Source organism: Arvicanthis niloticus, chromosome 20, assembly GCF_011762505.2.
Source record: "Arvicanthis niloticus isolate mArvNil1 chromosome 20, mArvNil1.pat.X, whole genome shotgun sequence".
Classification (NCBI taxonomy): domain Eukaryota; kingdom Metazoa; phylum Chordata; class Mammalia; order Rodentia; family Muridae; genus Arvicanthis; species Arvicanthis niloticus.
Genome location: NC_047677.1, coordinates 22,459,871 through 22,475,437, shown reverse-complemented (window position 1 = coordinate 22,475,437; position 15,567 = coordinate 22,459,871). Strand labels below are relative to the sequence as shown.

General features: G+C 38.0%; 1 protein-coding gene across 1 annotated transcript in view; it reads left to right on the top strand.

Moving 5' to 3' along the window:
• Frk (fyn related Src family tyrosine kinase) overlaps positions 1-10,433 on the top strand; it is an 89,319-nt gene extending 78,886 nt beyond the window's left edge. Inside the window, exons 6-8 of the mRNA XM_034524882.2 lie at positions 4,861-5,042; positions 7,014-7,179; positions 7,576-10,433. Coding sequence (XP_034380773.1) covers positions 4,861-5,042; positions 7,014-7,179; positions 7,576-7,787 — 560 coding nt within the window. The 3' untranslated portion in view covers positions 7,788-10,433. The remainder of the gene's footprint in view (positions 1-4,860; positions 5,043-7,013; positions 7,180-7,575) is intronic.
• The last annotated feature ends 5,134 nt before the right edge of the window (positions 10,434-15,567 follow it).

Genomic DNA, 15,567 nt, shown 5'->3' with positions numbered 1-15,567 from the left:
TGTTCTTTCCAATGTTTGGCTGCAAGCATTTAGGAGAAGTCAGATGTAAAGCAACGATTTGCTCATTCATAATTAAATCTGTAAAAGAATCTTTACATATCGAATACCTACAAATTGTAAAACTCTTACTCACATTTTGGCAGCAAAATAAATACTTAATGGCTCACTTATTGACCCTTTAATATATACCATTTAAGAAAACCTTGGTAATTAGGGCGATATAATGAAATATGTCTGCCTACATACATATTTCACTAATAACATATTACTGAAACTAAAAGGAATTAAATACCTGTATTTCATTTAGTTTGTTGAGATTTCTTTTATTATTTAGTTTGCTCAGTGAATACTTATATGACATCTAGCAAACATCAAACATTGATGTGCCCTTTATGGAGTAGGAAACACTTTCTGTTTTGATAAGTTCTGTCCTGACACATGGTTCATGATTTTCATACAGCGTTTGCTGAAGAGGACTGAAGCAGGCAGGTATATTATTTTCACTAGTGTCCCCTTCAGTCAAATACAAATGCATAATAGTTGCTCTACAGAAACATGAGATGGCTCCACAATCCCTCACTGGTGTATGTTTAAGAGTCACAGAAAAGGCATGTCTAGGCAGACAGCACAGATTAGCTATTGAGAGAGCATAACATTTCAGTTTCAGACCTGCCTGGATTAGAATCTCTATCCTAAAGCCTGTTCTTATGGGTAGTAAGAAGCCCAGCGAAGTAGAAATAATAGCAAACAACATTTCACATATTAGTCTGTACATTAAATTAGGCAATTTACTGGAAATCAAATACATGAGCTAGCAATAGGAGAGGGCACAAACATTTATCTTTAAAAGAAACAAAACAAAATAAAATACTGTGGTACTTAGTATGTGGCAGGTTTTTTTCCAGATTACTTAAAAACATGAACTTAACTCATTTTCTTATGAGACAAACAAATATTCTCATTCTCCATTTATTGGGAAGGGCAACAACTCATTTCAGGTGCATGTCTTTAAACCTGGGGACTATGGTTTCTGCTTTAATGCCATGCACAGCACTGATACTGTTTTTTTTTGTTTTTTTTCTAGCCTGGATTAGTTGTCTGTTGTTATTCTACAAACATTTATTATGTTAGTTGCTGCAGTTGGTGTGCTGGCTAGTTTTATGTCAACTTGACAAGCTAGTCATCTGAGAGGAGAGAACCATTCAATCGAGAAAATGCCTTCATAAGATCAGGCTGTAGACAAGCCGATATGTCATTCTCTTAGTGACTAATAGAGGAGGACACAGCCAATTGTGGGTGGTGCCATCCATGGACCAGTGGTCCTGGGCTCTATAAGAAAGCAGGTTGAACAAGCCATCAGGAGCAAATCAATAAGCATGATCCCTCCATCAGCTCCTGCCTTCCAGTTTCTGCCCTCCTTGAGTTCCTGCCCTTACTGCTTTTGATGATGAACCGCTATATGGAACTGTGAGTGAAATTAAAAAAAAAAACTCTTTCCTCTCCAAGTTGCCTTTAGTCATGGTGTTTCCTCAGAGCAATAGTGACCCTAATGAAGACTGTTTAGGAATGTGGTTGCTCACGCATCATAGTTCATGGCTAAGGTGACATCATTTGCCAAAATCATCTCAAACTTCTAACAGGGATGAATATGTCACCAAACCAACTCAGGTTGTTAGCAGGAGCTGGCTCATCCTGGGCCATTAAGTTGAAGAAGTCATCTCTTTGCTAGGTTTTGGCAAAAAGTTATCCTGTACACTCTATCACCCAGGATGGCTCACAAATTCCCAATGGTGTGAGCAAGTGAGAATGCAAGAGAGCAGTAAGCATCAGTAAGATGAAGACACGGGCTTTTTATCACTTATTTTTGGAAATGTTATACGTTCAGTTTTTCCTTATTCTATGCATTAAATATGTGTAACTGGGTCCAGCCCAGCCTGAGGGAAGGAGTGATGACTAGGAGGCAAGGATCAGCAGAAGCTGTTAAGAGAATTCCCTACCACATATGAGGAACCATCAGTGCCTCATCTTCCCAATATCCTTCTTTCCTTATTGGGTAGATTTGGTATCAAAAGGCAGGCTGGTGTGGCCACCAGAGCACCAATGTGTTGTCACTGTGCTTCATGCTAAGCTTTATTTAATTTTTACAATAACGCCTTTTTTTTCCCCAACTGAGTATTAGTGTTAGAGACTATAGCATACAATTTAAAACTTCTGTGACTTTTCACATAAAATTAACCATTTTTAATATAGTTAAATTGTCCTTTAGGTGTCTTTTGCCGAGAGGTGACATGAGGATTTACACTTTTCCCACTGGTCTTTACATTATTAAATGTATTTCTGTTGCTTCGGAGTTGAAGGCTATTTAAGGGCCTGAACTGAAGATCCTACTGATTCCTGCACACATCCTGTTGCTTCAAGCTAGCAAAGTGGCCCAGCTTAAATGTGATTTTCTGTGTGTGTTCTGGACAAAACAAAATAGGGAACCAAATGACTGGAGAACCATCAGTCAAATACTAATAATTCTTGTTCCATGAAATTATGTGTGTGTGTCTGTGTGTATACATGTGTACATACACACAGACACACATGTATATTATACAAATGCTCATAATATTTAACTCTTTCCAATTTATTTATTTCTTCGTTTTATTTATTTTCATTTTCATTGGAAAAGTCACTACAAATGCAGAAAATATATAAATCATATACAATAAGTTATCATGTAACTACAATATGAATAAATAAGAAACTATGCAGTTATCTTCCAAATCCAGAACCTGAATATAGCAGGCATCCCAGAAGTGTCTGAATACCCTAGCACTCATAACCCTTGCTGTCTGCATTTCCCAGTTACTATTTTCTTTTAACCTTACCACAACCTTTTAGCTTCCTTATTTTCTCCCTAGTTCTGAAGATTGAACTCTTATCTTCTGCTAGACAGGAGCTTTGCCACTGAACTCAACGGTAGGCCTCTTCTCTCCTTCTCTCAGCCGAGCATTTTAGTATTTGCTGTTTCATCTGGCTGTCTCCACACCCTCCTCACTCACAAGCCATCATCCCTTATGGACCACCTCTAGTCGAACTGTCCTTCTGCTACTCTGCTCACCAATGATTTCTCATTACTTCAGCTAACAAATGCCTTTTAGCCTTTATGTTGTCGAGTCTGTGTATCAAATCTGACTATGATGATAATTTGCTTTTAAAACCCTTGACTTTCCAGAGTACCTTGCTCTTTCGTGATTCTAGCTCACCGTTTTCAAGTTTCTTACAGGTTGACTCTTCTCTCCCAAGTCTAAATGTTTTGTGTTCTAATGAGTGTGAGAATATCTAACACACTTGTTCCCACTCTTTAACACAACCATTAAATTTATATGTTTAGCTGAAACTGTGAGCTCCAGACACACAGGCTTCTTTTCTTTCTGCTAATTCTACACAGGCAAGTCATATATATCACTAGGCAACTAAAATGGTTTCACTTTTGCACAGGTGCAATGATAGTGTTAGCATCTGGGGGTCTATTGGGCTCTTCTCTGGCATTGTGTTAAGGGCTTTACATATTTAATTCATTTGAAATTCTACTTTAACAATGGATACGCTGAGCTGATTACTGTTATCACTATGTAGACGAAGACACTCAAGCACAGGGCTGTTAATCATATTGCTCAAAGTCACAAAGCAAGATGAAGAATAAGTAGCCTAGATCTCAAGTCTGATACTCGGATGTCATTGTGATCTTCCTAACTCCTGTGCTATAGCTTCGTGTGATGTCAGGGCTTGTTTCTAAGCCTAAATGACCACAAATTCAATTCACTATATGAACTGGTGTTTGATTTAGGAAGTCAAGGAGAACAGATGTTTACACTTTTGTGAAATAACCCCAGTGCTCTAGATATTTGAAGATACTTGCCAACAGTATGTAGTTTAACCTGAGGGTGACATGAAACTTGAGTTTCCAAAGGTAGCCCTGTCTGCTTCTATTAATGATTAAGCCCATTATAGTATGTAAATTTCTATATCTAGCTATATAGAATGAGCAGTAGGTGAATTTCTGTTCACTTCAGGTGTGTTTGTATCTGGAGAGATGCTCTGAGAATATCAAGCCAAGAGGGAAAATAAAAATACATTATGCATGTGGCTATAAATGTAGTATATACATTTATAAGTGTTATATCCTTAAAATTTGTCCATGGGCTCATTTTAAAGAAAAATATGATGAAAGAATAAAAATTTTTCTTTGGTTTAGCCAGATTATATGCTTCCCCCTCCACCCCATGTGTGTGTGTGTGTATGTGTGTGTGTGTGTGTGTGTGTATGTGTGTGTGTGTGTGTATATAGGTTAGAGGTCAATATTGAGTGCTTTCCTCAGTAACTGTTTATGATCTGAGACAAAGTAACTGGGTCTGGAGCTCACTGACTGATGAGACTGACTGGCCAAGAAGCTCAGGGTCTTCCTGTCTTTGCCTCCACAGTACTGGGATTACAGGCATGTGCTACCATGACCAGATTTTTTTTATAATGATGCTAAAGATGTAAAATTCATGTTTTTTCCCACTGAGCCATCTCCCTATGCTGGAAATGCTTTAAAGAAAGGCAGAAGCCCCCAGTTGACAGTTTCCATAAAGAGGCAAATCAATGGTGTGTGATTCTGAAAACACACAGATTAGCACATGTGTTGGGATGATGGGATGCTTTTGCTTTTTTCTTTTTAGATTAGTGTCATAGCACATATGATTAATTTATCATATTTCTCAGGATTTACTTTGCTAGTTCAATATTTTCCAAAATAATCTCCCATTTTCTCTCTCTCTCTCTCTCTCTCTCTCTCTCTCTCTCTCTCTCTCTCTCTCTCTCTCTTTTTAGATGATGGTGGGTCAAAAATCCATTTGATTCAACAGGTAGACATGGCGGCACAGGTGGCTTCCGGAATGGCCTATCTGGAGTCTCAGAACTATATCCACAGAGATCTGGCTGCAAGAAATGTCCTTGTTGGTGAACATAATATCTACAAAGTAGCAGATTTTGGACTTGCAAGAGTTTTTAAGGTAGATTTAGTTTTGTTTTAATTAGTTCTTTTAATAGGTTAAACAGCAAAAAGGTTAATACAGTAATAAGTTCACAATTATTATTTAAAACTATTTCTCGGCTACATGTGGTACTAAACACTTAGGATTCCAACAGTCAAGAGGGTGAGGCAGGAGGATTTTGGATTTGAGGTCACTTTGAACCTTGTCTCCAAATAATAATTGCAACAAGAGTAACAAAGCCACACACACAAAAGAAACAAATAAAACTGTTGTGTTGTCTATCTATGGTCCATAGATAAAGACAAGTCATGTAAGACATTATAGACAGAGTGCCTTTCTATTTCTAGGGAGTAGACAACCAAGATAAAACAGTGTCCATGTAGATTAATAAACAGGTAATTAAATTCATAGTTGAATTTCCTGTCAGATGCTACCAGCACCACTCATCTGCTTTCACACATTCTTTTTCCAGAAAGCAATAGACTGTATCTAGCTTTGCTCACTTGACAATAGGCTGAGGTCATGGTACCATGATTCTGCAACAATTATTAGCTGTGTGTATTCTTGCACATATGTGTGCATGTGTATTCTTCTCTGTGTGAGTACATGTAGAGGCCAGAAGTTGATATTGAGATGTCTTCTTCAATTCTTTCTACACCTTGATAAAATGCTTTTAGTAATTCTTTGAGGATTTTATACAATATTTATTGATATTATTCACCCCTTCCCCCTAACTTCTCTGAGACCTAGCTCTCACCTCTCTACCCACCCAACTTCTTGTTCTCTCTCTCTCTCTCTCTCTCTCTCTCTCTCTCTCTCTCTCTGTCTGTCTGTCTGTCTGTCTCTCTCTTTCTCCCTTCCCCCCTCCTGTCTCTCTCTCTCTCTCTCCTGAGACAAACTGCACTTGCCATAGGGCAAATTTCTCACTGAACCTATAGTTATCATTTTGGCTAGACTGGCTGGCTGGCATGTCTCTTGGATCCACCTGTATTTTTATCTTCAACCCTGTGTTACAGACATGTAACCATATCACCTAATTTTTGTGTGGGTGCTGGCAACCTGAACTCATATCTTCATGCTTTCTGAGAAAGCATGTTGTCCACTGAGCCATCTCTAAAACTAAACCACTGGGTTTTCATTTACCAGTACTCACCCTATTTTGTAAAATGAATCCAAAAAGACTAATAGTAAGACATCATATAAGGTGTTTGAATCTGGACTTAAGTTTTGATTTTCCCATTGTTCACTAAAGATATGAATGTAGAACATGAAACACAACATGTAGAGACTCTTTTCATATCATCTTTCTTGATTTTTAGAAATTAATTAGAAAGCCACTATGTCGATAAATTAATAAATTATTCACATAACACTTTTTTTTGGTATTGGCAAGTGCTTTAGATGGCAACCAATGCCAGCTTTAAAAAAAGTTTTATTTATATTTATTTTACGTATATGTGTTTTTTCCCTGCATTTATGTGCATCTGTGCACTTATGTCACAACAGAAGCCAGAAGGTACCAGATCCTCTGGAGTTACAGATGGGTGTGTGCTACCATTTGGGTTCTGGGAACCAAAACTGTGTTCTTATCAAGAGCAACAAGTGTTCTTAACTACTCAATTATCTCTCGAGCCATAGCTCTTCACTACTAAGAGAAAACCAACAACAACAACAAACAAAACAAAAACAGACATCCTTTGCTTCTCCTCCTTTTTCTTCTTCAGTCTGTAAAGGACTTACATAAATCCAAATGGTCACAAATTCTCCCAAATACAATAGAATGATGCACCTCGGGCTTTCAAGACACATCTTGCTAATGACCTTTCACCGATTTTTCTAGTCTTATTTGTTTGGTTTAGAATTTGATATTATAATGCAAATTGACCTAAGCCCATATTGAATATTTGCCTCTACAATTTTCAGGTTACAAGTAAACAAGGGCAGCAGAACAGATTACTAACTTGGTTTGAATCTTTGATGCATTAACAGGTGGATAATGAAGACATCTATGAATCTAAACACGAAATAAAGCTGCCAGTGAAGTGGACTGCACCTGAAGCAATTCGTACTAATAAATTCAGCATTAAGTCTGATGTGTGGTCTTTTGGAATCCTGCTCTATGAAATCATTACTTACGGCAAAATGCCTTATAGTGGTGAGTGATTAATTCAGAAGTGGGCCTATCTGTTGCAGGTCACTTGCTTAGATGTGACTTTAACTGCTTTGCATAGACTTAGAGGGTAGAGTTATGAGGCTGACCATACCATGTGCCTGGAGGATAGATAAAATTTGATGATGATAATTTGCATTAATGAAGTGGTTTATTACTTTCTTCTCCTTTGCTCTTGAATTGCAGTCTTATAGACTTGGCTTGCTGCAGGTTTTGGTTTAATGTCTACAGCCCGGAAAATGGATGGTGGGTCTCATGATGGGGGCTTCATCAAGGGAAAATATTTCCTTTATAACCCAGAGTTTAGTGTCAACTATAATTTGAAGATTCTGATTGTCCACTTTTTTTTTTTTTTTTTTGGTTCTATTCTGTATGTCTTAGGTATGACAGGTGCTCAAGTAATCCAGTTGTTGAGTCAAAACTACAGAATACCACAGCCGTCTAACTGCCCACAGCAGTTCTACAGCATCATGCTGGAGTGCTGGAGTGCTGAGCCTAAGCACCGGCCAACATTTGAGACCCTGCATTGGAAACTTGAAGACTACTTTGAAGAAGACTGTTCCTATTCAGATACAAATAACTTCATAAACTAAACAGCAAGGAACAGTGAAGAAACAGAATGAAGACATGAAAATGTGGGGCTCATCAGTCCAGAAATATCATCTACCCAACTAACTGTGAAATCAGCTTATTTTGACATATTCAGGTGGTAGAATGAACTTACCCATGCATTCCGTATCAAAAAGATAATCTGTGTATTTTATTGACTAGGAAACACTGCAGGACAGTATAAGATGATATGTCATTTTTTTCCTCACTGCCTGGTAAAATCAATCACACTAAAATGAAGTTTTTTTTTTTCCTTTTGAGAACTCCTCACATTTCTATTTATTGTTTGAGATGCCGATCAAGAGAATCAACAGATGACAGTGTTTACTCGGTTACTCTTGTGGCATTTTCCTGTTTACTGATTAGACTGGTTATTCATTATTCCTCAAATTGCTGAATCCCATCAGGCTGTTATTATGAAGGAATTTGATTGCTTTTCTGCACAGCAGGACCTGTGCTTTGAGATATTTTTTTTTCTCTCTTTTAAAATATCCTGTAACTACAATGATGGCAAAGCCATGTTAAATGACTTGATTGTACTTGAAGTAATTGCACATATTTTTCCTATGCATAAGAAAATGAAGCAGCTGTTGAGAAAAAGAATTGAAATCTTTCTCATTTTGTAGAAGGAAATGATGGAGTTTGCTTTATACCTCAGTATGTGTCATCGGAGAATCATCTGCCTTAGTTTTAATCTCTTAATGTCAGGAATCAGGTTGCAAAGCCAATGAATTGTTATGTATGGGAATATAAGGGAACTACCACACTGCCTACCAGGTCTGAGAAATAGATATTAAAGTGGCTTAGGGAAGCTAGCAGAGAGCTGGAGGATTGCTGCAGCCTTCTAAGTAATAATAAAAAGTTCCTTTGGCAGACAGTCTCATTTTAAATTGGCAGCAAGACAGGCCAAGCCTTGCCGAACGTGGTTATGAACTGTAGCTTTTGTCTGTTAAGACTGGATGCTCTTGAGTATCTTAATTTTTTTCTAACCTTGGTAAGAACGTCCCTGTTTTCTTAGGCAATGAGTTATCAAATGTTCTGTCTCATTGGTTGGTTAGCAAGACTTCTCCAAAGTCAGCTCCATATATTCCAGGATCTTCTAATGTGCAGTGCTGAATGAACCTTCCAAAAGGAAACAGAGTATATCAAGTTTATATTTCATCCTTCTTTAAGAGAGAAGAGAATATCTAGATGGTCCCAAGGATCCCCTGGGAATTAAAGAAACATGTCAGTTCTTTCAACTAGGAACTAGGAGGCAAAGTATCAGGGATTATTAGCAGTTTGGTGATGTCACTATCCTAGCTGCATTTCTGTTGCCATGGTAAGAATCCTGACAAAAAGAAACTTAGAGGAGACAAAGTTTATTTTAGAAGGTTTACAATTCTGGGTCATTGCATCACAGCAGGAAGTCCTAGTGACAAAAGCTTGAAGCTGATTATATCACATATGCAGTCAAAGAGGAGAGAGATATACACTATGTACATGCATGGCTTGCTTGCTTGCTTACTGTGCTCAGGTCAATTTCTACATTCTTAAAAAGTTTGGGACACCTTTGCCTAGAAAATAGCATGTCATACAATGGGCTGGATCTTCCAGGATCAATTAACTTAATTAAGAGAATTCTCTACAGACATGCCCACAGGCCAGTCTAATACAGAGAACCACTGTCAATTTATTGTGACTCTTTCTGGGTGATTCTAGGTGCTGACAAATTGTTAATTATAGCTAGTCATTAGACCACTTAAGACTTGAATTCTATCAAACTTTCCCATCTACCGCAAGCATCGTCTATGTTCGACTGGTCACAGTTGGCCACCAGTGGTAAGTGTGGCTTTCTTGCATTCAAGAAGACAAAATAGGCAATTTCATTCTTAGGCATTATCCAAAGCTTCTTACACACATACACACACACACACACACACACACACACACACACACACACACACACACACACACCATTCCCATTTTGGAGGGGAAGCAGGTGGCAAATGCAGTCCTGTGGCCAATGGACAGCTATTGGTACAGTGAATGTGAATACCAAGTGTTGTTTGGCTTGGAAAAAAATCTGCACTGAAGCTGGGGATATGAACTTCTCCAAGACAAGTTGCTTATTTGAATAAAATTAGAGATTAGTTGCTGGGTAGGTGTCCATTAACCGAACTATTTAATATGAATTAACTGTTGGAATTAATCTATGTACGTGTATGCATTCATTTATCATCTCAAACATTTCTCAAGAGTTTAATCTGGATCATGTCTAAAGACTATAGATCTGCTCAGAGAAGGAAAAGCATTTGTAAGATAAGGTCACCACTAATATTTTAATCAGTTGAGAGAGCATGGGGTAGCTTCAATTGTTTATTTCAGATCATCTGGTTTAGTGTAACCAAGGAGCAGACATTCAACAACTAGTTGTCTAAAATGAAATTGAAAACAAAAAAGGACTCCTTTTCCTGAGTTCATCTCTTCAGGACATATTCTTCCTGGGGCATATGTAGAAATGAGGGACAATATTCCCCTTTCATTGTGCAAATTCAAATGCTGTGTACTTTTATGTTGTAGCTGATGATAATAAATTTGTAGTAAGATCTGGCTTTGAAATATAAAATGGTTATCCGTTCCTGCTTTAATACCACCTGAAACTTGTTTAACTCACTGTGTTTGATTCTTGGAGACATTTATGTTCAAGGCTCTGTCAAAGCAATCTATTATTCTTGTTTTTACCCTGATGGATCATGGGGGAGAATAATGGATTCAGTTATGAGAAGCAGTAATAGATTTTTTTAAACTGACATAAATTTCTCTTCCTGTATAGAATAAAAGGATCAGGAAAGATCCTTTTATTTATGTAGGCCGAACTTCCTACAATGAGCCTGCTCTTGTTGAAGTTACCTCCCATAAATTGTAGCCAAGCACTTTTCGTGTAATGTTTTATTTATGTAATTCAGTTATTTGGAGATGGTAGTGAGGGGTATGAGTACATCATTTTATGTGGTATTTCAAATCATTTTTGACAAAAACCTTAAGAAGTTTTGTGATAGAAAAATTCAAAATTCCATTAAGCCTCCTTTTAAAAACATAAGGAATGAAATAGGTTTAAATTACCCAAGGTCAAAGAGGCACAAAGTAGAGTTGAAATAGTTGTACAGGACTGAATATTTTGTCATCAAACATAAAGTCAAATCTACAGTGATCGGGAATGGACAACCATGCTATATGAGTGGGTAGCCTGAAAGCACACCAATGAAGAAGACTGTAGGGGTATACTACCTTATTCACAACTACTGCACACGTGTTTCTGTATGACAGCCATGTGGATCTATAGTACCACGAGAAACACCAACTCTTTTGATTAGTTTTCTGAAGGAAAAAACATACTATATAGTATATATATAGTGTTTATGTGTGTTCGTGTATATAATATGTATATATATATGTACATATACATACATACATACACACATACATACATACACATATATTATATATAGTATATACTATTGGGAAACTTACTCTATAGCCTAGATACAATTTCAAAGAGGAAAAGACCCAAATGGCATCATGTGGAGTGTCAAGCATATGCTGTACCTGCAATCATGTCCTTCTTGGTATAGTTGAACATAAACTATTTGGATCAAAATACCTTCCTGGCAGGTTGTTTATGGTGACATTTTGGGATTGTTTGCAGGGGTGTATTGGATATGAACTAGAATTGTGATAAATTAATTAAAACCTTACTCAATTGTATCATCAACTCTCACCACTGTTAAAGTGAATAGGATTTTTACACCTGAGAATTTAATACCAAGAATGCTCATAGGCCAGTGGACTTATCTGAAAATGGCTGATTCTTGTATTTCCTGGCATCACTAATAGGAAGCTTTGACTGTAATCATCAGCATGATGCAAAAACTCAGTGTTAGAGGGAAACAAAGCTGGAAAAGTTGGCAGAGTATACCTATAAATATTTTAAACCCTTGGCCACAGCAACGTTTTAACGTTTATAGTACCATTCTTCAGTGCTAAATTGCCCCACTAAACTCTTTCTGAGCTTTATCTTTCCTTTTTCTTTCTTTCTTTATGTATTTTAATAGGGTTTCTCATGTAGATCAGGCTAGCCATATTTAGTCCTCAAATCATTCTGCTTCCATGTCCTGAGTACATGATATACATGCATCACCAAACCCAGAGTACTTTTTTCTCTTTAAAGAATGCTGTTTGATATCTCAAATTTACTTATTTCATTAAAAAATAAAGTAGAGAATGAAAGTAGAAGATATTATTTAAGCATAATGAAGAATGAAATTATGGCATTGCAGGAACCTGAGTGAAACTGGATGATAACATGTCGAATAACGAGGCACAGAAAAACAGTATCGCATGTTTTCTTTCAGATATAGAAACTTTAAAAATGAGCTGAACATAGAAGGGAGACTATTAGAAGTGGGAAAGAAGAAAGACAGGAAGGTAGATCTTTGTGAGTTCAAGACCAGTTCCAGGACAACCAGGGCTTTGTGGAAACTCAAATAAAACAAAACAAAAACAAACAACTCCCATTTAAACCCCAACCCTCTCTCAAGCTCCCTCCAAAAACAAAAAGCAAAACCATAAACCAAACCACATAATCCAGGATCTGTGATGTTGTCTTTGCCAAATACACACTGTAGTGCATGGAGCCAGGCTGACGGGAAAATCACTACCCATGTGGTCACTTACTCTGGTGATAGGCGTGGGGGCTTTGCTACATCTCACACCAGCAGTTACACCCTTGGATTTGGAAGGTGTCTACCCTATCTTTGTTTCTATTTATCAGTTGCATTCATCTGGCTCTCTTCACATACAAGAAAATCTGGCTTTGCTGTCCCACTGTGTGTCAATAACTAAACTTCAGCAACACTCAGTGAGTACCACAAGAGTCTGTCATGATGTTACACTAAAACTTCAAGTGATGCCAACTTGTCTACCGCCATATATACACATCCATTGCTTTTTTTCTTCCTTGTTTGCTTACGAGTGTGTGTATGTGTGCCTGCATGTGTGTGTTTGTGTGTGTGTGTGTGTATGTGTGTATGTGTGTGTGTGTGTGTGTGTGTGTGTGTGTGTATGGTGTATATGTGTGGGTTGGGATGCTGGCTTGTGTGTGCATCTGTGGAGGCCAGAAGTTGACTGTGAATGCCTTCATCACTTTCTTATTTTTTGAGATAGTGTCTCTCACTGAATTTGGAGCTCACTGTTTTGGTGATACTGATTGACCAGAAAGCCACAGTGACTCCCTGTCTTTCCCTTCCTGCCTTCGGGGTTTTTGACTCCTGCTAAGAATGCCCCAGGTTTTTACATGGGTGCTAGAGACCAAGCTTAGTTCCTTACATTTGTGCAGCAAGCTGTTCATACATTGAGCATCTCTCAGACTCCTATCATCAATTTATTTCTCATTAATCAGTTTTATTATTCATTCAAAAATATGTACTGATTGCCTCGAATAGCTGATAGTTGCCTAGATGCTTGGGTAAAACTGAACAGTGGTGACAATGTCCCTGTCATGGATTCAGAATGGGATAACTGAATCTCAGCTCACAAACATGTATACACAATTTGCCTCCTGTTCCCCTTCTAAGAATTAAATTGTGACCTGTAATTGGCTGTGCAGTATCCACTGCCCCACCCACCTCATCTAACCAAAAAATTAACTACAGAAGCATTACATTTTAAGACCCTTTTATTGATTTAAAAATAAAGGGGTATATTTAGACACTTTTTTGGAAGACCTACAGAAGGGACAGAAAGATAACATTGGTTCCCCCTACCATTTTCGTACTCTTGAAGCATTAAATCCAACAACCATAAGAAACCAATAAGAAAACTTGGGAATGGAAGTTACTTGTGAGTTCTTAAAGGAGGTTGCTAAGGCAGCCATGGAGCCCTGAGCTACACTGTAAGAAAGCAGAAATGTGTTGTTCCTGCTGTTGCTTCTAATCTCTGCTGATTAGGATCTGCAGTGCCCATTTCTACATAGTGTCCTGTCTGCTTCAAACCCGTGTGTCAATGTTATTTTTAAAGAAGTCTTAGTTGATTCTGGATTTTCTCCCATAAGTTCCAAGTGTTTGTGGTATGTTAAAGCTGTAGAGGATAGAGTCTTCTGGAACCGCAGTTTATTTCCCTGACCACGTACCAACCTGCTTAGATCGGAACGCCCAGTGGAAGAAATCTTGACCTTGGATCTTTCCCATCTAATGATTTGTCTTCCTAAAAGCCGTGGAACTGATCTCTCTCACTAAAATTTTACACAGCCCAGAGTGGTTCTCCTCCATAATATTCCTGTTGTGAGGAAACATTCTGGAACCTTCCTCCTTAAATGCCTCTTCTTGGTGATAAAGGTGCCCCTGTACTCAAATGTCCCCTCAGAGGAGAATAGACCCAAGTTAGAACTAACCAGGCAACCCCTGCTCCAGTAATGGAGAACTGTATATAAAAGATTCCACATTTGTTCTTTTAACTTCTTGGAACAGGGCCCTGATGACAACCTGTGAGTCCCCTTGACTCACCTTTTCCTTGTGTCCTCGAAATCTTCAGTCTTTCAGGAAGTTGGGATTAGGTTGGGTAAACTCAAAGACTGAAAACCACTTTAAAGGCCTTAAATTTAAAACTCCAAAAACAAGATTTTGACTTCTGTTTTTTTTTTGTTTGTTTGTTTGTTTTTCAACTATAATGATCTTCCTTCAGAAAGCAATTTCCTTGTGTAGGATAACCTAAGCATAAAAACAAAGCACAGGAAATGTGTCAACTAATGTTTTAAAGCAATTACCTGCCATGTATGGAAAAGAATAAAAAAGTATGCAGAAAGTAAGTATGGCTGTCCTGAGTGTGACAAAGAAGATATGTGGAATGCTGTGGGACTGTAAAACAGGATCTGGCAAGCAGACCTGAGGCTTGAGAGGAAATGCAGAAAATGGTGCTTCTCTATGGTCTGAAGGAAGAGAAAAATGGTCAGTGTGTCAGAAGGCAGCAGACATGGCAAACACATAGATTCTGCACAGGAAACTATGGTCAAAAGCTGAAAGAAACTTAAGAGTCTCACCACAGTGTGGGAGTGAGGAGGTATGGACCCAAGATGTGTGCAGTCAAGGGAAGAGAATGGAGAGAGGCCTGGTTATGGAGAGTACCAGATGAAAGCCCAGGGATGGGGATTTCAAAGTGAGTGGAAATGCTAGATATGTGCATTTGAAATTAGAAATAAAGAGGTGGCCAATTTTATTGAACTTGAAGAGCTAGAGAACACAGAACTTTCCCATTAGTCTTTAGCACTCTGATATACTGAGGAAGAATGTGTTCATCTGAGAAGAATGCTCAAGGTCAGAGGCTAAGTCAAGTAACAGGGAAGAGGTTTGAGACCACACACATTACATAGATAATTTTTCCTGATACACAGGTATGAAGAGACATAGATAGCAACTAACTGTGACTGCAGAATTTGCAGGGATGCACATGTTTCTGACCATAGGAGACACTAGATATGTTTGGTAGCTTAAGTAGGGTAACTGAGGGAATATCAGCAGGCAGATGCTAAGTAGTACAGAGTATGAACATCCTCTAATGAATCTGAAAGAATAACCCATCACTATTTTGGCCATTGAATTTGAGTAGATTCTACAACAGGAGTCTTTGTTCTTTTCTGGTGATTTAAACCTGGAATACAATAAAGACACATATTGAACTGGTATACCTCTTCTTCCAAAATGACCACTTAGGTTGTTTTAAGGGAAGACT